We start from the raw sequence: 22,460 nt of genomic DNA, 5'->3' as shown, positions 1-22,460 counted from the left end.
CCTTAGTTGTTTTCCCTTGTAAGGGTGGGTAGTCTTGTCTACCTGGGGGCTTGTCAGGGGCATTCAGTGAGAATCTCGTGTACAAACCTTCTTCAGTGTACACATGTTTAACCAGTTGTCCTCTTTCCTCAGCACCCTTTACCTCTGAACCTCTTCCTCCATCTCATCCCTCTTACAGCTCTGACCTTTTAGTCATGAAGAATGACTAAACATTCTTTTTCTGTTCCCATCCAGACTGGAATTCTTATCTTTTGTTACTTGGCCCTAATAATTAGAGAAGTAACCAACACATTTCCTCCCACCCCCTTTTTAAAAAAATTGTTGTTTAGTTACAGTTGTCTCCATTTTCCCTCCACCATTCCCACCCATCCCAGCCATCCCCACCTGCCACGCTCGATCCTACCCCGATTTGGCTTTGTCCATGTGTCCTTTGTACATGTTCCTTGACAACTCTTTCCCTCTTCCCCCCCAGTATCCCCTCCCCTTTGGTTATTGTCAGTTTGTTCTTAATTTTGATGTCTCTGGTTACATTTTGTTGGCTTGCTTGTTTTGTTGATTAGGTTCCACTTATAGGTGTGATCATATGGTATTTGCCTTTCACTGCCTGGCTTATTTCACTTAGCATAATGCTCTCTGGATTCATCTAAGCTGTCACAAAGAATAGGAATGCCTTCTTTCTTTCTGATGTGTAGTATTCCATTGTGTAAATGTACCACGTTTTTTTTTTCTCCACTCATTTACTGATGGGCACTTAGGTTGCTTCCAGCACTTGCCTATTGTAAATTGTGCTGCTACAAATACTGGGTTGCACACTGGTCAGAATGGCCATCAGAACCAAATCAACAAACAATGAGTGCTAGGGAGGTAGTGGAGAAAAGGGAACCCTAGTGCACTGTTGGTGGGAATGCAGACTGGCGCAGCCACTGTGGAAAGCAGTATGGAAATTCCTCCGAAAACTGAAAATGGAACTGCCTTTTGACCCAGCAGTTCCATTGCTGAGACTATACTCTAAGAATCCGGAAGCATCAATTCAAGAGAAGAACCAACATGTTTACAAGGCATCTCCAGCTCTCATGTTCTTGCCACCTCCCTGTGTCTTAACATGATTTCTGCATGTACATCTCAAAGAGACTGATGAACAAGTGTCTGGCTCTGTTTTCCTCTGAGAAGCTGTCCTGGGCCGCCTCCTAGACAATTAGCAGAAGGGGAAAGCACAAACCGGACTAGCCCTTGAGTGGCTGCCAAGGGCTTTGCCATTGATGTTGGCAGAGTTAACTAACCATTCAACTGTGCAGCATAGTCCTTGGCTGATTAAAACCTCTTTCTTGCTATTGAATGTGTGATTAAAAGTTTCACATGAGAGGGGAGCCCGTGGGTTTTCAATTGCTAAGAGCTGGGAAAGATCAGATCAATGGCTTCTTGAGATTGTTCTCAGAGCCATTGGAATGACCTTTTAGGTAGAACGAAGACAGTGAAATCTGGTGGAAATGAGCATTGTCCTGTTCCTTTATCCCTGCTGGCTGCTGGGCAAGGCTCTTTATGTAATTTAACAGTTTATATCAGACTCTAGAGTCAGATGACAGGTTTGAAATCCTTGCTGTTACACGAGGTCTCTGGGGCACTCCCCTCTCTGAGCTTCTGTTTCTTCATGTGCAAAGTAAGGTTAATAGCAGGCCTTGGCTTGCAGGGTTGTGGTGGGGACTCCATGAGAAAGTACCCACAAAGCCCAGGCCTTGGTACAGAGCTGCTGGAGTTGCTGCTTGATGAAAACACGGTGGTCACTTTTGAGGGTAGATGATGGTGTCCTTATTTTTCAGATGATGACAGTGAGGCTCAAATACGTTAATAAGTTGCCCAAGTTCCCACAGCTGATCAATGGCAGAGCTCAGTATTCCGAGCTGGGTCAGATTGATGTCAGATTCTTGGCTCTTCCCAGTTCCCCCTCCTCTGGCATTGGGCCTCTTGCCAATTATTGCTCCTCTGTGGACCACTCTGGCTTAGTTAACAGAATTGAAAGTGACAGGAGAGAATAAAGGTGAATTAATCCACAAGGCTGTTGCATTAGCTCTGTTTACAAATGAAGAACATCACCTTTTGAAAAGAGAAAAGCTGAAAAAGTAATGACTGACCAAAATGATGTTATTGCAAATCACAGTACAATAGATAATGCTGAGTCTGCCAGAGGCCTTTGGTCATCTGAGGTTAGGGTGCATGAAGGGTGGAGCTTGGAAACTGGTACTCTGTACAGTATGCATAAAATTGCTTTAAAAAGTTGCCAGCACTTAAAAATTTTGAGATATTAGATTGAAATATGGATTTCTAACTTTTCTTAAACTTGAAGACCTATGAATTTGGGCCCATGATTACTATTGACTTTGGCTGGAGCCCAATATTCCTGCTCTCTGTAGATTGGACAAAAGTGCTCTAGTTCACCAGTCTCCACCTCTCCCTATTGCCCCTGACACTTGGGATAGAGTATTGGTTGCTAGTTTTTTGTTGCACTTTTGTTTCTGTTCCCACTGTTCTTTGCTAAAATTCAGTGGTTTTCAAGCATAAACACCTCTCAGATTATAAGCCTTTGAGTCAGTTTCTAGAGTGCTGAGACAGTTGTTTTGTCAGTTTTATCCAATTTGATAGTTGCTTTTGGGGAGGGGACTTGTTAACCTTCTCACTTGGCTATAGCCAGAAGTCCCTTAATTTTTGTTTTCGTCTGGATTTTCAGTACACTCCAGTCTTTGTAGATACCTGGACTTAATGTTATACAAAATAATAAATTCTCTAATGTTTTAAGCCTTTGTGAATTCAATCTTTTATTTGCATCCCAAAACATCCTAACTTAAACAACAGGGAAATGTAAGACAACTTAAAAAATTAAAGTGCTGTGTTCTGCAGACGGGAGGAGAGATGTGATTATTACATTAGTCTTGGAAATGATGCCTGGATGTTTTCTGCTCTTTCTTTCTTTTTTTAAAGTATATTTTATTGATTATGCAATTACAGTTTTCCCAATTTTTCTCCCTTTATCCCCCCTCCACCCCACAACCCCCACCCTCCAGCATTCCCCTGCTTAGTTCCTGTCCATGGGTTGTACATATAGGTTCTTTGAGTTCTCTGTTTTCTATACCATTTTTGACCTTTCCCCATCTATTTTATGCCTACCAATTATGCTTCTTCTTCCCAGTACCTTTCCCCCTATTCCTCCCTCCCCCCTCCCCATTAAAATCTCTCCGTGTGACCTCCATTTCTTTGATTCTCTTCCCATTCTGGTTGTTTGCTTAGTCTTTGTTTTCATTGTTTGTCTTTTCTTTTAGGTTCATTTGTTGATAGTTGTGTGTTTGTTGTCATTTTACTGTTCATATTTTGATCTTCTTTTTCTTAGATAAGTCTCTTCAACATTTCATATAATAAGGTTTTGGTGATGATGAACTCCTTTAGCTTGACTTTATCTGGGAAGCACTTTATCTGCCCTTCCATTCTAAATGATAGCTTTGCTGGGTAGAGCAATCTTGGATGTAGGTCATTGCCTTTCATGACTTCAAATACTTCTTTCCAGCCCCTTCTTGCCTGTAAGGTTTCTTTTGAGAAATCAGCTGATAGTCTTATGGGCACTCCTTTGTAGGTAACCCTTTCATTTCTTCTTGCCGCTTTTAGGGTTCTTTCTTTATATTTACTCTTGGCTAACTTAATTATGATGTGCCTTGGTGTGTGCTTCTTGGGGTCCAACTTCTTTGGGACTCTCTGGGCTTCTTGGACTTCCTGGAAGTCTATTTCCTTTGGCAGATTGGGGAAGTTTTCCTTCATTATTTGTTCAAATAAGTTTTCAATTTCTTGCTGTTGTTCTCCTTCTGGCACCCCTATAATTTGGATATTGGAATGTTGCAGGTTGTCTCGGAAATTCCTCAGCCTCTCTTCATTTTTTTTTTTGATTCTTGTTTTTTCATTCTGTTCTGGTTGGATGTTTATTTCTTCCTTTTGTTTAAAATTGTTGCTTTGAATCCTGGTTTCCTTCCTGTCACTGTTGGTTCCCTGAATATTTTGCTTTATTTCATTTTGGGTATCTTTCATTTGTTTTTTTTCATTTTTTGGCCTGGGTCAATCAGTTCTGTGAGCATTTTGATTACCAGGGCTCTAAATTCTCCATTAGATAGATTGTCTATCTCCTCATTGCTTAGCTCTCCTTTTGAAGCTTTGCTCTGTTCTTTCATTGGGCCGTATTTCTTTGTCCTGGCACACCTGTTAAGTTTTAAGGGGGTGGGGCCTTAGCTCCCCCTGCCCCACTCTGATGGGCAACCCTTCTTGCTGCGCTTCAGTGCTGCCAGTCCGGGAGGGGCCAGAGAGGGAAATGATGCAGCTTGCCTGCTCATCTCTAGCCCACTTTCCCACAAATTCTTGTGTGAAATTGGGAGTTTCTCCCACCGTGGCAACTGCCTGTGTAGTCCACAGTCAGCTGTGAGTCTCAGTTTCCCATTCAGTTGGCCCTGCTCTTGCAGTCCACAGCCTCATGACGGGTTCTTACCGGTCTGATTGTTCTGTTTGACTGTTTCTTTTAATTCCTTGGTTGTTGGAGCTCCATGCAGTTTGGTTTTCTGGCACTTCTGGTTGTTTATTGATTTTAGATTGGTTGTTACCCTCCTTTTGGTTGTATGAGTAAGCAAAGGGTTTCTACCTATGCCTCTGTCTTGGCTGGAACTGTCTGCGCTTTCTGATTAATTGACGCAACACAGACTGGCTTGCTTAGTGTTTGCTAGATACTCACACTGAGCAGCCCTTGTGACCCAGGGGACTGGTTAGACTCTTCATATTCATTAGGCCATTTTATTCCTGAAATGACTTTGCATAGTGAATGATGAAGGAAATAAGGCTCAAAGGAATGACATAATTTCCTTACTGTTTCAGAACTAGTGAGTAGCAGAGCTGGGATATCTACTCGGGTCTACATGATTGTGCTCCTAAAGCTTCTACTTTTATCCATAATGGCACATTATTTCCAGAAAGAGGACTCTCTGAGAGATCATAATCCCCCTCATTTGAATTCATGAGTAAATGAAGCATCAAGTTTTGAGCAAGTTATTACCACTCAGAGCCGAGGTCAGCAAAGTATTGATAGGTACCCCCCTCCTATTTTTTAAAACTATACTTTGTTTATGCTATTACAGTTGTGCCAGTTTTTCCTCCTTTGTCCACCCTCCTCCTGTTTTTGTAGAGAAAGTTTTATTGGAACACAGCCGCATGCATTTATGTACTTACTGTTTATGGCTGCTGTTAGGCAGAGTTGTGTCTGAGACCATCTAGCCTGTAGATTCTCATGTAGTTACTATTTGGCCTTTTACAGGAAAAGTTGGCTAACCCCTGTCTTAGAGAACAAAGAACAGGGGATTCTATGATGTGTTACCCTCATACCATATTTAGTTGTCTGTTTTACTTACTCTTGACTTTTCAGCTCCTATTATAGTGTCTTGAAATATATAGTTTCTCCAATAAAAATATGGTTCGTGAATATAATTTGGTTGGAAGAAGGGGTGTGCATGGTACTATGGGTAGTTCATGATTCCTGAGGCATCTTATATTAGGATCACTCCAGAGTGCTACAAAGCACTGATTAATTTTTGAGGAAAACAACAAATATTAATTTTTAAATTAATTAAAAGTTACCAAGAGCTCTGCATAAGCTTAGCTTAGAATTGGTGGGTTTTGTAGCCATTGGAAGCCCAAGTAGCCAGTAGAGAAAACAATATGGAAAAATGAACTAGTTTTCCTTCTGTTGGAGAAGGAAGAAAGAACTATTGCAGTCAGTGGCTTTCTTAGTACATTTGAGCTGCTATAACAAAATGCCACAGACTGCATGTCTTATAAACAACAGCAATTTATGTCTTACAGTTCTGGGGGCTGGGAGGCTCAAGATCAAGGTGCCAGCATGGTTGGGTGAAGGCCCTCATCTTGTTTCACAGCTGGTGCCTTCTTGCTGTGTGTTCACATGGTGGAAGGAGCAAGGGATCCCTCTGGAGCCTCTCTTATAAGGGCACTAATCTCGTTTGTGAGAGCTTCACTCTCATAAACTAAGGGTCCTCCCTGAGGCCCTACCTTCTAATACAGGCATCTTTGGGGATTAGGATTTCACTATTCAAATTATAGCAGTGGCATACTCTTGTAAGTTGAAGTTCTGGTTAATTAATAATACATTATCACCAGGTTACTCTGTGATGGCAGTTTATTACAAGGTGACAGGCATGATTAAGAACATAGACACACCAGAGACACACTTGCTGTAGAATTTAAGTTGAATCTTCCTCGTCTGTTCAGCAGCCTTTAGCACCAATGACCCTCTGAATGCCACAACCCCTCGGGGTACTTTCTGCTTCTTTGTTGACCCATTTTGGAATATCATTTCTACATACTCAAATAATGTTATTTATCCTCAGATTCTTATGCTGTCTCCTGTTCCTACATATGCTGTCTGAATTCTTTGGTGAAAATTGCTGTCTCTGTGTTATTACTCTGTTATCCCTCATGTAGATCACTACCTTGAGCTCTTTTTCTTGAGTGTCTCTGTTTGGATGGACTACAAGCCTGTCAAAATCTTCAAGCCTGAATCTCATCATTTCCCCATGTTTGCTCCTATGTTCCTTGTTTAGTGAGTGGCTCTGCTCTTCACCCAGGCCCTTGGGCTTCTACCTGGCCTCCGTCTTCCCCTCAGCCCTCAGACCAGTCTTTTACAAAGCACCATGTTTTGACTCTGAGATGGTCCCCTGATTCACTGACATTTTCTCTATCCTTAATGGGTTCGCTCCTCTCTCCCTTAGTTATGTCTTTCTGCCTTCACTCTTGATCAGCACAGATATCTACCCTGCATATTATAGTCAGAGAGAGGGGTCTTAAATGACCAACTTGCTCTCTCACCCCACCCCCTACTTAAGCTCCCTCCTGGTTCTTTGTTATAGTTGGAAAAGAGCACACACTCCTTGACGTGGCTTCCAAGGTCTGTCCACCACCAGCTTTGTCTATCTCTGCTTTTCCTCTTTACCCCACCACACACCCAGGGCACACGTGCAGCCAACAGGTAAGACATTGTTACACTTCTGTCCAGTAGATAAAGAAATGGGGACCAGAACCTCGCAAGTCCTCCTTTTGCCATGGTCCCTGCTTTGAGACCCTCAGGATCTCCCTAAGTGTTAATGTTAATGCTGGACACGGGGGGTGGGGTGGGGGAAGGGTCCTCAGTACTATTGCTTTTCCAATGCTCAGTGCCTCTGACCAATTTAGGTGGTTAAACCCTACATTTAGAACAGCACTCCTGGTGTTTGCAATCCCGAAGCTCTTCAAGTTGGGAATTACCCTTTGTTTCTTTTCCCCACTGCCCTCCTTCCCCATCCCTAGCTGAAAGAACAGCTGCTGAACCATCTGTTTTCATTCTTTTAAAAATTGTGATAATAATATACATACAATAAAAATGACAATTTTAAGTGTACAATTCGGAGGCATTAAGTGCGTTCATGTTGTATAACCATTCCCCCCATGCCTCTCCAGAACCTTTTCATCTTCTCATACTGAAACTCTGTCCCATTAAACCATAGCTCCCCATCTCCTCCTCCCCCGAGCTCTCGGCCACCACCACTCTACTTACTGTCTCTATAAATTTGACTCTTTTGAGGTACTTTGTATGAGTGGAGTCATACAATATTTGTTCTTTTGTGTCTGGCTTACTTCATTTAGCATAATGTCCTCAAGGTTCATGCATTCGTAGCGTGTGAATTTCCTTTTTAAGGTTGAGTAACATTTCATTATATATATATATCTATAAATATAAATTTCATTGATAGGCCCAGGGTTCATGTATATATATGACACAATTATTTATCCACTCATCTGTCAATGAAAACCTGGATTGCATCCACTATTCACTGTTGTGAATAATGCTGCCCAAAAACATTGGTGTCCAAAAAACTGTTCAAGTCCTTGCTTTGGGGTTGTAGACCCAGGAGTGAATTTGTTGGATCATATGGTGATTCTGTGTTTAATTTTTTGAAGAACCACCATACTGTTTTCCATACTGGTTGTTCTATTTTACATTCTCACCAGCAATGCACAATAGTTTCAATTTGTCCACATCCTTACCAACATTTGCTTTTTTTTGATGATAGCCATTTGATGGTATCTCACTGTGGTTTTGATCTGTTCTCTTTTGAAGTTTCAGGCTTCTCTCAAAGAGTCATTTATGAGCTTCCCCACCCCCAGTTCAGCTGGACTCTGCCTTTCGTATAGGTGCCCCTCCTACAATCCTTAGTCCTCTTAGCAAACCTACGTATAGCACTATTTTTTTTAATGCTTACCTGGGGATATGTTTATTGATTTTAGAGAGAGAGGAAGACAGAGAGAGAAACATCAGTGTGAGAGAGAAACATGGATTGGTTGCCTCCCATATGTGCCCTGACTGGGAATTAGACCTGCAGCCTAGGTAGGTACCCTGATCAGGAATCGAACCCACAATCTTTTGGTGCACACAATGATGCTTCAACCAAATGAGCCACCTGGCTAGGGCACACTGCTTGTTTTTTGACTGTCTCTCTCGATGGTTAAGGACTGGGACCATCCTTGCTCATCAGTGTATGGCAGGGTTGTTAGTAACCAAAAAACTGAGTTCACAGTAATGACTCAAGGATCCAGACTGCAGGCCATGCTGCTCGTTCTCTTGGGCAGCTGAACCCCATCGTCTGCTCTCTGTACATGTTCACAGTTCGTTGAAAAGCAGGTGATATTAATATACCCACGGCTGTAAAACTGGAGAAACCAACTTCCTTGATTGTCAGTGGGGATTTATGAAAATGACTGATTCATTCAGCTCAAAGCAGAATTTATATTTTGCTTCATTGGGTCACCTTGGACAACAATTTCATTTCTGTAGAAAGTTAATTTTGGAGAAGCTGCATGTGCCAGGAGAACCCTGGGCCTATCATTTTGGTGGAGAGGAAGTCAACTCCCCCACCCTCCCATCCCTATAGTGTTTTCAGTTCCTTCTTTGGGTTTCTCTGTTGTCTTCATGAACTTGCAAATCAGCTATTTCTGGTGAAAGAGACCTTTGAAGGATGTCTGTAGAAGGTGCTAAGAAAATATTGATCCCCTCCCTGGCCAGTGTGGCTTAGTTGGTTGGAGTGTCATCCTGTAACTGAAAGGTTGTGGGTTTGATTTCTAGTCTGCGCATATATGTGGGTTGCAGGTTCAAGCCCTGATCTGGGTGCACGATTCCCATCCAGGTACATACCACCCCTGGTCCGGGTGCATGTGGGAAGCAACTAATTGATGCTTCTATCTCACATCAATGTTTCTTTCTTTCCCTTCCTCTGTCCCTTCTTCTCCTCTCTCTCAAAAAACAAAAACCAAAACACAAAAAGAAAAAAAAAAGAAAAGAAAATTCTGAGCTCCATCCAGGTATGGTGATAACTGGGACCTGCTGGTCTTTAGGGTGGGAGCCGGAAGCCAGAAGGCTGTCCACTACAGGCTTCTATGTTAACTCATGAGCTGCTAGATTATGGGGATGTCCACAGGGTCCCGAGAGGGTCCTTGACAGCTGGGGTGGTGAAGCTTGAGCCACTGGCTCTTTACTAAGGGGAACAAAACTGTCCCAGGGTATTAGGACCTAGTATTGCTGGACTGATGCCTCCTGGCTGAAGGTGACCTTTGGCTCTTTCAAAGGTGTTTGATCCCAGTGTGTTGTAAATTGAGACCCAAATTTGGCCTTATAGTTGTCAGCTTTTAGTCCATAATTATCCAGCTTATTGGTTCCATGAGTCCTTCGCTTTGCTCCTGACAGCATGAAAATGGCTTTTCAGCAGAGGATGGGGTACTCCCCTAGAAGGAAACAAGACATTTAAAAAATCCAGTTTCTTTGGTGCTAGAGAAGGTCCCCACTTTTAAATAAAGGGGGTGCTGAGGATTATTGTATAATGTAGGTCAGTGCCAAGTGTACTATATTAGAGCATGGGACTCAGACCTCAGATGCTCACAGGGGCCAGAATGATGACAGAAATCAGTGAATCAGGCCAGTTGACAGGCACCAAGCATAGTGGAAACTGTGAGTGACTTGGACATTGCAGAGCAGTCTGGGGATATAGTCTGTCTGGTGGTTTAGGGAGAAGATAGATTTTGATGACCAGCTAGCAATCTGCCATGGGCAGATGTTTTACTTTTCTGTATAGAGTGGTCAGACAGCTTCTTCCTAGGGGACATTTGAGTAGAGACCTAAGGGAATGAGGGAAGTAACCATAGTGCTATCGGGGGAAGGAATTCCAGGTGGTTAGTAAGTTCAAAAGCGTATACCAGCCAGTTGCCTGTTGCTCTGAAATGTATTCTCTGCCCTTCCCTGCAGACTCTATTTCTGAGGCTCTCTTGCCCATTATCTTCCATTTTGGTTTGGCCAGCGGGAGGTGGTACTGAGCTTAGAAGATGGAAGAAAGAGGGAAATAGACTGTTCCTCTCACTTCTCCCTTAGGTGGCATCTCCAGCAGTGCCCGTGCTTGCCCCAGGGTCTGTGGGGCCCACATGGCCTGCGTTGGGCTGCTCCTCTTCTGCTTCCCTTTCCTCCCAGGTGCCTCTGCCATAGTCCAGCTGTTGCCCGGCAGCCCTGGTAAAACCTGCTCCTTCTTTTGTTCCTCTGACTCAAGGGGTGGGTTGGTTTTCTGACCTCGGTGATCTCTAGGCCTCATTATCTCCTCATTATTTGGCTTTTTTAAAACGCTCTTCCAAGATCTTTGTAACAGGTGCCCTGTATTAAATTCCTTTGGTAAACTGCCTGGTATAATCTGTTTTCATGGCTGGCTAGGCCCTGAGGTGGAGTAGGCTTGGCAGGCTGGAGGAACAGCCAGGGGACCAGTGAGGCTGTAGCAGGGTGAGTGACAGGGAGAGTGGAGCATGGCGAAAGCAGAGAGGTTGTGCAGGAGCCAGGTCGCGCATGGGCAGTCAGTGGCAGCTTACCCTTTTTTCCTTGCTTTATTTTTGTGACCTCCATCTACCCCCACCAAGATAATTGGTGTTGCACGGGGGGTGGGATGGGATGGGAGCAATAGACAGAAAACTGTACTTGAAAAATAATTAAATTTAAAAAATATTTAAAAAAAGATAATTGGCGTTTGTTCTATGGAGTCAATGCGGATGTTTAAGTTTAAAGTTTAAATCTACTGAAGCCTCCCAAAGTAATCCAGTGTCTCAGATTTATTGTACCTTTGTTTATTCTTTAAACATTTATCAAGTTTTGAGTTATATACTTTAAAATGGTTAAGATGGTGAATTTGATGTTAAATGAATTTAACCACAAGTATAAAAAGATAGCGCTGGCTGGGTGGCTCAGTTGGTTGGAGTGTTGCCCCATATACCAAAAGGCTGTGGGTTCTTCACCCAGTCAGGGCACAAGCCTAGGTGGCGGGTTTGACCCCAGGTCAGGGTGCCTGGGAGAGGCAACTGATCAATGTTTCTTTCTGGCACTGATATTTTCTCTCTCTCTCTCTCTCATTAATAAACACATCCTTGGATGAGGATTAAAAAAAGAGACACAAGTAGCTAAGTTACCTATAATTGGCAAGTTTAATTTTTCTCTGACTGAAAGGGAATTAATTTAATGACAGTTAATTTCAGTTGCAGAGAAATAAAGGCAGTTCCATCTACACACACACACACACACACACACACACAAGTATCAGTGTAAAATGGTGCAGCCAACCTGGAAGGTAGTTTGGTGTGTTCTCAGAAAGTTAAACAGAATTAATCACATGAGCCAGCAATTCCATTTCTAGACATATACCTAAAAGAATTGAAAGCAGGAACTCAAACAAATACTTGTGTATCTCCATTCATCTAAAGCACTGTTCACAGTCGCCAAAAGGTGGAAACAACCCAGATGTCCATTGGCAGATGCGTGGAGGAACACAGTATGGTGTGTGCATACAATGGGCTGTTACTCAGTTACAAACAGAAATAGAGCAGTGAAGCACACCGTAACATGAACGGACCTCAAAAACGTGCTAAGTAAAAGTAGCCAGACGCAAAAGGACGAATACTGCATTGTTCCACTTAAACGGAGTATCCAGGATAGCCAAATCCCGGAAGATAGAAGGTGGAATACAGGTTACCACGGGCCAGGGAGACGGAAAAACTGGGGGAGTTATTGGTTAGTGGCTATGGAGTTCCTTCTGGGAAGGGTGAAAAGGTTCTGGAGGTGGATGGTGGTGGTAATTGCACAGCATTGTGAATGTACTTAATGCCACTGAATTATACACTTAAAATGGTTAAATGATGAATTTTATTATGGACGTTTTACAATAAGAAAGTACCCAGCTTACATGTTTTGTGTAAGTTGTGACTGTGTGTGGTTCGTGTTTACCCACAGTCCCCGTGTCCCAGTGCCAGGAGGCAGGCTTGTGGGGGGCGGGTGGCCGAGCGGCACAACTACAACCTTCACGGGATGCTCTGGTCTGTGGATCCGTGTGTGTCTGGGATCGCACTTTGGGGTGTGATGGGGTTTGGGAGTGCCTGCGCTCACCCAGGTCTTGGGCTGGAATGCTAACGCACTCGGTTTGCCTTTTGCTTCTGGAAATGTTGATTCTGTTAGCTTCCTACCTAAAATTCATTTCCTGTTTTTTCTTTGGCTTAATAGAACCTGATTTTGGTGGGGCTATGGGATATCCTTCTCTAGGTAATGGATCGTGACTGATTAAGCTGGATTGAACTTCTTTTCTTCACTCCCTTGTGGTTTTCTGGGATTACTTACCCCAGGGATATAGAGCTGGCTTTATATTGTCCTCATTCTTCTTGCTCCAATTGTGGATGTGACAGTCCTCTGCAACAGTGAGGTGAAGGTCAAGACATTGGAGATCTGCCTGTGACAAAGCCTTTGAACCAGCTGTCTACTCCAGACTAAGTATGTGAGAAAGGCAGCCCTTTCTTCATTTACAAGGAGCCTACCTCTGTAGTTGGGGTTCCTGTTTCTTGTTGAGCAATTCTTTTTGTCGTTGCTTATTTTTAAGTAATGCCTTGGCCCCTTCAGTGCACACAGGCATTGCCCAGTGCCTGGAGTGTTGTCAGTTTCCATAAATGATTGTCAGATAATTGAAGAATGTACCCTTTCTCACTGCATTTGGCCTCTTCTGCCTATAAGTGACAGTCACATAGATGTTAGCAAAAAAGGGTATTTATTGACTCAAGTAACTAAGCAATCTAGGGGTTGAGCTGGTTTGGGGCTTAGCACCTCCCACATCTGTCTCTGCTTCTCTCAGCCCACTTCTCTCCGGGTTCTCGTCTTTCTGAGGTGGGCTTGCTCTACAGGACAGGGGAAAATGGTCCTAGGTACATAACTACAAAATGGTCCAGACTTACACAATTATTAGAGCTCCTACTTCTAGAGTAGTGGTTGGTGAGATTCTTCTTTAAGAGACGAGGTTGTAGGTGTTTCAGGCTGTGGATCTCTGTCACAACTCCCTAGCTCTGCTGTAGCAGGAAAGCAGCCACAGATAATATGTAACCAAATGGGTGGGCCTGTGTTCCAATAAAACTTTACTTGCAAAAACAGGTGGTGGGCTGAGTTTGGCTGTTGGCCACTGTTTGCTGACTTAGATTCTACAAGGAGATAAGGCCTTTCTTCTACTGATCAGATAGAAGTTGAGGGGAGGACCCTGTGGTCCAGGGCTGGGACTGGGATGAGGCCGGTGAGGCACTCTTAAGCCACAAAATTTATGGGAGTGTTGCCGATGGAAATAAGGTTCTTCCACTGAGTCATGAGTAAAGCATTTTGGGACCCACACATAGGAGGATGAGGTGTAGTGGTAAGATTTATTGGAGTAAAAACCAAGGACTTTCCTGAGGTGCTTGGTGTTGCACTCAGGACCAGGTGGCTTAGCTGTTTTGCTGTGGAGTAAGTCAAGGGCCTGCCTGGTGGGTGTTAAGTGCCCACTAGGAGGGCCAGGATCCAGGAACTGTGATGTTGCCGCCCAGGACAGTCTCTGCTTTTGACTGTGCTTAGCTGGCACTGTGCTGCTGCACCCAGGTCTGGACTTGGAGCTGTGCAGCTGCTACTGAGAGGCCCTTGATCAGCTTTGATTGTATTTACTGTGGGCTGGGGAGAGATCAGGTTTTCTTTCAAACTAACCAGTCTCTTTCCCAGTCCTTCATGGACTCGTGCTGGGTCATTTCCCCTAACCAGTCCGGTCTTTTCCCCAGGTTGTCCAGGCTAGACTCTGCCCCTTTATGCCACCATTTTGGCTCCTACTCTGTGCCTCCAACTTCTGCTTTGTCATCCTGGTTTCTACTGTGCATGCACCTAGCAAAGGAATTTCTCCCACTCTTCCCCAGATGAACATGTGACTGAGTGTCCCCTGGGGAGATTCTTTCTGCCCGCCCAGGGATTAAGTCCACCCAGCAGAGATGGGATTCAGCTGACCCCTGGGGAGTCTCTGAATGATGTCGCTTCCTAGTGAACTAGGCTTAATGTCCAATTCCATTTGTTCCCTTCCTTAACTAACTAGCTTCCTATGCTAACAGGAGTACTATAAACTCAGCAATCAAGAAAAATAATATTTTCATGCAATATTTCAAAAAATCAAGACTAATACAGTAAAAATCCACATGTGCAAAATGTCAAACAGAGCTAAAATGAGGGTGGGGCTTGTGAGGCGCCTCAAGTGCGCTGTGGCCAGGTGGTTGCCCAGCCTAGGTTACCTGCCCACCCAGGTGAGGAAGGGAAGGTTGGTAGTGCGGGAGGCAACTTCTAAGAGAACACAGTTCCCCTAGGGAAGGAGGTGCTTCTTTTACAATAGAAAAAAGGGTTTTCTTCTGGGATGTTGTTTGCCTGCCTTGGTGCCTTGGCACTAAGCTCCTTTCCTGTGTGCTTTATTTTCTCCTTTCTTTTTCTCCTCATAGAACCCCATCTTATAGGCGAGGTAGATGAAGAACAAAATAAGTAGCCCAAAGGCACACAATATGAACTAGAATCTGAGTCACAGTTATGCTTTTCTTTGCTCTCCAAAGCACGAACTCTTGAATTCTTGGCATCGCTTGAAGTTGGGGCCTGTTAGAAACGTTGCCAAAGGCTCTGTGTCATTTATTAGTTATCTTCTATTAATGAGTGGCCCCCCAGGTTGCTTGCCTCAGTAACCCCTGTCCTGGCTTTTGGTCTGGTTGGCAGATGGCTTTCAGAAGTTGGGAGAGCCAGAAGCCCTCACCCACTTTTGGAATTAGCCCCTTGTTTCAAAGCAGTAAGAGATCGGTGTGTATTTCCAAATTAAATTATGGACACAGCAAGCGTTAAGTGGCAGGTGAGCTGCACTTTGAGTAGATCACATTAATTCTGGCAGTGGGAGTGGAGCCCTGCTGGGATAATTCTTATCGTCATCAGCATCACTCTGGCAAGCTTTAGAAGGATTCTGTAGTGGTAAGCAATTTGGGAAATTAAAAGGTGAAAACACATCTTCAAGTGTTTATGTGCATTCAAGGTCAGAGAGAGGTGACTGCAGTTTTCAAGAAAGAGAGATTACAGATGAGAGTCACTTGCTTTGAATCCTGGTGGATATCCAGATGTTGTCTGGTGTGTTTCAAAACGGGTTTGTGGGCAGGCCCACTCAGAGTATTGTTGTTGCTGATTCCCCACGTTCTGATTTCTGAGCGAGACTTCGAGTGGAAAGAAGGCTGTTACTGCCCATGTGCAGTTTGGGTGTGGGAAGGGGGTTGGTTTGGCACCTAAGCATCGAGACAGGAAGTTGTTCTGAGTGCACTGCTCTGTTGGTGGTTTTCTCAATCATTCTTGAGACGTTTATTGTAAGTGATGCCAGAGATGGGCATGATCCACAAATATGTGTGCACACTCATGTATATAGACATTTAGAGGCTGTTAACAGAAAAAGGAAGAGAGTAAGCAGTACAAATGCTCATCTAAGAAGGTAATTATTAAGTAAACAATGGTTAGTCATCATGGACTAGGTGTCATGCTCAGCACTTTACCCTCCTTTTCTCCAGTTATACCAGTGACCCAGGAGATTCTGTACTTTGAGGCTTTTACTAAGGGAGAGGAGTCCAAAGTTTAGCATGGCTGAGTGATTTGGCCAAGGTCATTCCAATGAACAATCTCCTCCCCTGTTGTCTTGTCTACTGGTCTAGAAGCTTGTTATGGTAGCCCATAGTGGCACCCAATTCATGGCTCCCATTTAGAAGGCTAGGTGAGCTGAAATAGTAAAGTGAGCTTACTAACCTGGCATCTGGTTTATGGAGATGTATGTATGTGCATCCTTCTGGAGGGAGGGTTCAAAGATCTTGTCACATTTGCAGAGGGGTCTGTGCATTTGTTTAGCCCCTGGATTAGAATCCCTGTCTGGCAGCAGACTCAGCATTTTCTCCTTTAGGATATTAAGCATTTGTGAATATGATTGTGTTAAAGAATTTAGTTGCCCTCCCTGCTTTGCAAGGCATTGCGATTTCATGGTTTAAAGTTCAACAGCTCTGAGATCTCATTTTGCTGTATTGCTTACTGACTGTGCTTTGCTACATGAGTTACTTCACTTGTCCAGGCCCTGGACCTTGTCTTTGACATGGAGATGACCTTGGTGGTTGTGAGGACTGAAGTCAGGTGTAAAGTGTTTGTTTAGTGCAATAACTGGTATGTAGTAATGCTTAATAAATAGTACTGGCTGTTGCTATTGTTACTATTATTGGCAGCAAGAAAAAGTGTTGATGTTGAGTAAAGAAAACTGATCACAAAATTAGGTATACATCAGAATTACAACTAGAAAAAATCTGTGTGGGTATGGGTAAAAAAGGGGGTGTGTGCAATGACTATTTTATGGATAAAAACAAACTTTATTAGTTTTCTCTTAAATTCTTAAGTCTGTTCATATTCTCAGACCTATAGCAATCCCTCCTAAGCAATTAGAAATGGGGACAGTTAGTTATGTACAAGGATGTTCAAAACAGTATGTAGAGAAAAGTGGCAATATATCATGTCCCTAGCTGTGGAGCAATAGTTAAATTAACAGGGAAGCCATGTTTCAGAAGACCTTTAAATGTTACAGGAAAATGTTTATATATAGAAGGGAAGAAACAAACTAGAATACAAAATTGTATGTGTGTGTATATATATATTGATATATATATATGCATATGTATACATAGGTATACATATACAACACACACAACATTGTGGTGTGTTAGTTCCTCCCAATAAATTACTTGCTATAACAGATTACCACAGACTTAATGGCCAAAAACAACACAAATCCATCTTCTCACACTTACGGAGGGCTGGATTTAAAGTTGGTTCCACCTGGCTGAAGTCAAGGTGACAGCAGGGCTGGTGCCTTTTGGACGGACCAGGGGGAATCCGTTCCTTGCTCTTTCAGCTTTGGTGGCTTCTGGCATTCCTTGGCTAAGGCTGGCTCCATCAGCCCGGTCTCTGCTCCCTGGTTACATGGTCACTGTTGGTATTTAGCTACTTATTAAAAAAAAAGAAAAGGGTAGCAAAGGGAACTAGATATTGAATTTAATAAACTGGGGAGCGTGAACCTGTTTGCTTCACCAGGAAGCTACAGCTTCATACCCCAGGGGATTACAACATGGCCCCACCAAGGGGTTTACCACTCCTCCCTCCCCCGCTCCAGTACCAGATTGTTGGGGGCCCAGTGGGAGGTGATTGACCAAAGAGACCTGTCAGTCTAACTCGGGGGTATAAACCCATCCAAAGCCCATGAGAGCTTGGGAAGTTGATTGATTCTTTGGAAAAGACACCTGGTCCATCCCAAACCCAAGCTCCTGGTTGTAACCCCAGTGAAACAAAGAATTGTCACTCTCTGTCATCTGGATGACCTGTGTTCTCCCCACGCGCTCATGTGTCTTCTCTCCATAGGCCTCCATGAGGCCTTAGTGGCTGCGTGGCCTGTAGCCATTGCGGCCTCCACACAGGCTCCAGGAGGGAGCCTGCACACCACAGCACAGCGGTGGACTGCAGCGGGACAGACACTCTGCTCTAGCTGATGCTGGGTGGGACTGGACTGTGATATGGAGCACAAACTCTGGACACTGGCTTTTGGTTTGGCCTTGCTGAAGACAAGACTGGAACTTTTCCATGGTGAGGTGGATAGAGATAGGATGTTGGAAATACAGGAAGGGAACTACCTTAATTTTACATCATTAGTAAATCATAACACGGATCCCCATCTTTTTATTTGGCTCTTAGGAAATTCTTTTCCTTATGATCCCACAAGGACTCATTTTCCACTGATAACATCACTTTCTCCTCTTCTATGTCCAGTCTCCCTCTGCCTCCCTCTCGTAAAGGTACTTGAGATGATCAAGGCCCATGAAGGCTACGTAGAAAAATCATTAACTCTCCTTCTCAAGATACTTAATTGGATCATATGTGCAAAGTATCTTTTGCCATCTAAACTAATATTCACATGTTCTATCAATTAAGACCTGACTATTTTGGGGGCTTATAATCTGCCTATCATGGATATTGATTTTATATTAAAAAAAGAGCAGGAAAAAAGACTGCAAGGAAATACTTGAAAATGTAAACAATGGCCATCTCTGGGTGCTGGATTTGGGGTTCATTTTTATTTTGAGTAATCTCTTTGCTATCTTCCTTTTCTGTGCTGAGGAAGTAACTCTTTTCCAGTCCTCAGTGATGCCCGGGGAATGTTACTCTAAATGTGGTGCGTGCCCCAGGCTAAGTGCCACAGCGCCCGTTCCACTGTCTCTGCAGAACCCGTGTTCTGGTTCTACGTGAAGGAGGTCCTCAGCAAGCACGAGCTGCAGCGCTTCTATTCCCTGCGACACATCACCTTGGATGTGGGCCGTGGCCGGGCCTGGCTGCGCTGTGCCCTCAATGAACACTCACTAGAGCGCTACCTGCATATGCTCCTGGCTGACCGCAGCAGGCTCAGGTATGTGACTGGGCTCCCGGGAGGGGGTGTAGGCGAGTAGTTAAAATCCCAGACTGTGGAATCAGATGCTTGGGTTTGCACCCAGTTCCCACATGTTGGGCGACTGGATTCCCCTCTCACAACTGCAGTTTGTTAAATGAGAGAGGGCTTGCAAAGGGCTCAGCCATACCATCTGCATTAGCAAGCACTCAGTAAATGCTCACTATTATTAAGGCTGGGGGTGTGGAGAGAGCCGTTGTCATAGGACACAGCCTGGTCTTCATGCCATGGAATTTTAATTTGGTCTTCTTTCAGGTTCAGAAGTTCTTTCCCTTTAGATGTTGGGTGTTCAGTGCTCAATTTCATGTTTTGTCTTTACAGCTCTTTCTGCTTTTTTTTTTTGAGGTTAATGAATACCAAACTGATTGAAAGAGTACATACATTTTAAGTTACAGAGAGAAGTCATTTGTTATTAACAAACATCCCTCCCCATTTTATTATGTATTTTTTCTTGATCATAAGGTTCACTCTGTCAGGTAGCATAGGCCAGGTTTTGCTGCCATAACAAACATTATCAAAACCACACTGGCTTGACACAGGCAAGTTTGTTTCTTTTCTCTGCTTCATATCTGTCATGGGTGAGTAGGGATTCTTGTCTCAGGGACCCAGGCTGATGGAAGCTCCATTTCTATGGGGATCATGGTTGAACTAAGCACTGGCTCTTAAAGCTTCTGCCCAAAGTGATGCTTCGCCTCCATTCACATTTCACTGGCCAGTAAGTCACATGGCCATAGGCAACCTCAGCAGAGTGGGGAGATATGATTACTACCACAGTGGTGGGGAGAGGGCTCTGAGTATGCATCACTGATAGTACAGTCAGCCACATCTTCTTCAAAACATGGACAATTCTGTCATTTTTCCTGTGCTCAGGATGTTTATGATGTTGCTCTCTCTCTCCCAGTCTCTTTTTTTCTGACTTTGGCTATTATTTTGCCTCTGAGAATGATGGCCCAGAAGTGTAGTTTTGTGTCATCTGATGACCTTCTTCCTTGAATAACCTCTACATCAGCAGTGCTCGTATCCTCAACAGTGAAATTTCATTTGCTTCAAGAAGCTGGCATTTCATTAGTGCTGTGATACATTCCTGTGATTTTATATCTTGCCCTGCGTTCTCTGACTCAAATCTCCTCTTGTTTCTTCTGCCCCTTATGGTCACTTCTCTACTGATACTTTGTTAGGCATTCTGGGATTGTGTGCTAGGGCTCTTACCCTTGAAGTTCTCCCATGGATGTTGCCTATGATGCCTTGTCCAGTTGTATGCTCAACTCTGCGGGTCCAAAATGGAAGGGATGGGCCAGGACGACTGGTGCCACCTGCACCTGTGTGCTGCCCAGGGTCTGGGCCAAATGTCTAAACATACCTTCTGAGCATTCACCAGCTTTAGTTATGAGAACATACTCATGTTCCTAAAAATGAACTTCCGTCAAGCCCTCCCCACCACATCATTTGCAAGCCCTCCCCACCACATCATTTGCAAGCAGCTCAACATCAAAGGAATTTAACAATGAGCACTTGAAGTAAATCCAGCTGAATTTCACAGTTGAATCCAGTCGAAGGATCACAGTTGAATTTCCATAAGTCACTAGTCATTTATCTACCTAGATTCGGGAAAACCTAATTCATTTGCATGCAGGAAAACTGATTCAGATTTTTAAAGAATCAAAATATGGGGGATCAGAGGTCACCTTGGAATGCCATAGTGGACTGGGGGCTTGTGCTTCTCATGACATTCTGTGGAGCAGGCATATTGAAAACGATGCATCTCTTCTCTCTTTCTGTTAGTTGTATTCAGTCACTTCAGCAGCCGTGTCCAGTCTCCTGCTGAACTACAGGTCACTCACCACTGACTGTGCTTTAGTGAAACTTAACTTTGCTCCACATGTTTCGAGTTCTCTGACCTGGTGGGGTTGAGGCTATTTGCTTGTTACTGCTTAGCAGGGGACTGGATAAAGAGCTGGGAAATTGGACTTGGCCACCTGCTTTTGAGCTCCATTTAGTGCTGGCTGACCTTAAACAGACCTTATAGGCTTCTCTGGCCCCTTCCCTCCACTTAGATTTGTGGGGCTTTCTTAGCTTCTCAGCCCTTCCCAAGATAACTTGGGCTTTTGGGTTTACAGCTCAAGCAGGTATTACATACAAATGCCTTGGGTGATGGAGCCATGGAGCTCTAGAATTTCTTCCTGAAATGTTCTCTTCTTGTGTTAGCTCAATCAGGGGGGCCCTGTGGGCCAGCTTGGACATCCTGTCTGTCTTTTGGAGACCTTGCTTGAGTGGAAGTCTCTTCTCTGTTTGTCCCCTTCTGCTTTCCCGCTTCATCAACACCGCATTTACATCTCATGCCTATTTCAGTACTCTCAAGCTTACGGGACTCTAAAGACCTCTGGGGACTAATGAGGAAGTCATAGGATATGTGCAGTCAATCCTTAGTTTATAACTAGAAGCTTAGCTCAGCAGAGACCACCTGTACTCACTCTGTGATGACCAGGCATGGGTTTTCCAGGAAGCCATATAATGGAATTGTCTGCCTAATGGACTCAGAGAACCTCTATTCAGCGCCTTCTCCCTTTCTCTCTCAATTTGCAGCACTTTTTATGAAGACTGGTCTTTTGTGATGGATGAAGAAAGGTCTAGCATGCTTCCTACCATGGCAGCTGGTAAGCCTGGGCAAGGCTGGGAATGATGGGTCCTGTGAAGCTTGGAGAGCAGAGGAGGCTGCTTGGGAGTGAATTTATAACTCGAAGGGATGCTATAATTTTCCCTGTCCCCCAGTGACTTAATGAGTTACTTGCAACTGTCCTTCCTTGAATGGCATTGAGCACTGAGTCCATTTATCTAGAGCTCGATACCTCAGCAGGAAAAGCATGGGGCTGAGGGTTTTTGGCTGTGGCTTTGCAAGTGTAATTTAAAGACTGGGGAACTGGAGGCAGGAGACCTGCCTTTGAAGCCTGACTCCACCCTGTACTGGCTGGTGACCTGGGATAGACCGTGTGAGCTTTGTCACCTTGCCTTTCCTCCTCTGTGAGGTGGGAATCGTGATGGCATGGCGATCACCTTTATTGGGCTGTGAGAGAGTCCGATGTGATGGAGAGTCATGTTCACCATTTGCCAACATGCAAGCCCTGGAATGATGTGAGTTGGTGGAGAAACACTGACAGGAGTGGACAGCCTGCTGCTTTCTTTCAGATCCTTCGTTGCCTCCTTTTTTTCCCTTGCCTGAAAGTTTACACCAAGTCCCACATATTGAGAGTTACATTAGTCTAGTTCATTGATGAGAGTCAGGGTTCGACCATGATTTCCTCTGTTAGCCATCGGATACCAGTGCACATTTTTCCATAGGTAATAATAATGACATTGGTGTACCTTTTGTGATTGCTTACTGAGCTGAGTGATTTTGGTGGGTGATGGTCTTTGATACTTCCCTGTGAAAGAGATTGTGTCCCCATTTTACAGCCAAAGAACTAAAGCTCAGAGAGGTTATAAATGGCTTGACCAAGGTCTCATAGCTTATAAGTG

General features: G+C 44.0%; 1 protein-coding gene across 2 annotated transcripts in view; it reads left to right on the top strand.

Moving 5' to 3' along the window:
- Positions 1-22,460, top strand: part of SNX29 (sorting nexin 29) — a 560,470-nt gene that overhangs the window by 53,319 nt on the left and 484,691 nt on the right. Inside the window, exons 1-3 of one of the 2 annotated variants that reach the window (XM_037068994.1) lie at positions 15,159-15,293; positions 18,728-18,908; positions 21,531-21,601. In XM_037068994.1, the coding sequence (XP_036924889.1) occupies positions 18,880-18,908; positions 21,531-21,601 (100 nt within the window). In that variant the 5' untranslated portion in view covers positions 15,159-15,293; positions 18,728-18,879. Of the gene's footprint in view, positions 1-15,158; positions 15,294-18,727; positions 18,909-21,530; positions 21,602-22,460 lie in introns of those variants that run through there. The other variant, XM_037068993.1, reaches the window with a different exon arrangement.

Source organism: Sturnira hondurensis, unplaced genomic scaffold, assembly GCF_014824575.4.
Source record: "Sturnira hondurensis isolate 20B ecotype Veracruz unplaced genomic scaffold, ASM1482457v3 Scaffold0018337, whole genome shotgun sequence".
Taxonomy (NCBI): Eukaryota; Metazoa; Chordata; class Mammalia; order Chiroptera; family Phyllostomidae; genus Sturnira; species Sturnira hondurensis.
The sequence above is the reverse complement of the archived record's forward strand: the minus strand, read 5'-3'. Positions and strand labels throughout refer to the sequence as shown.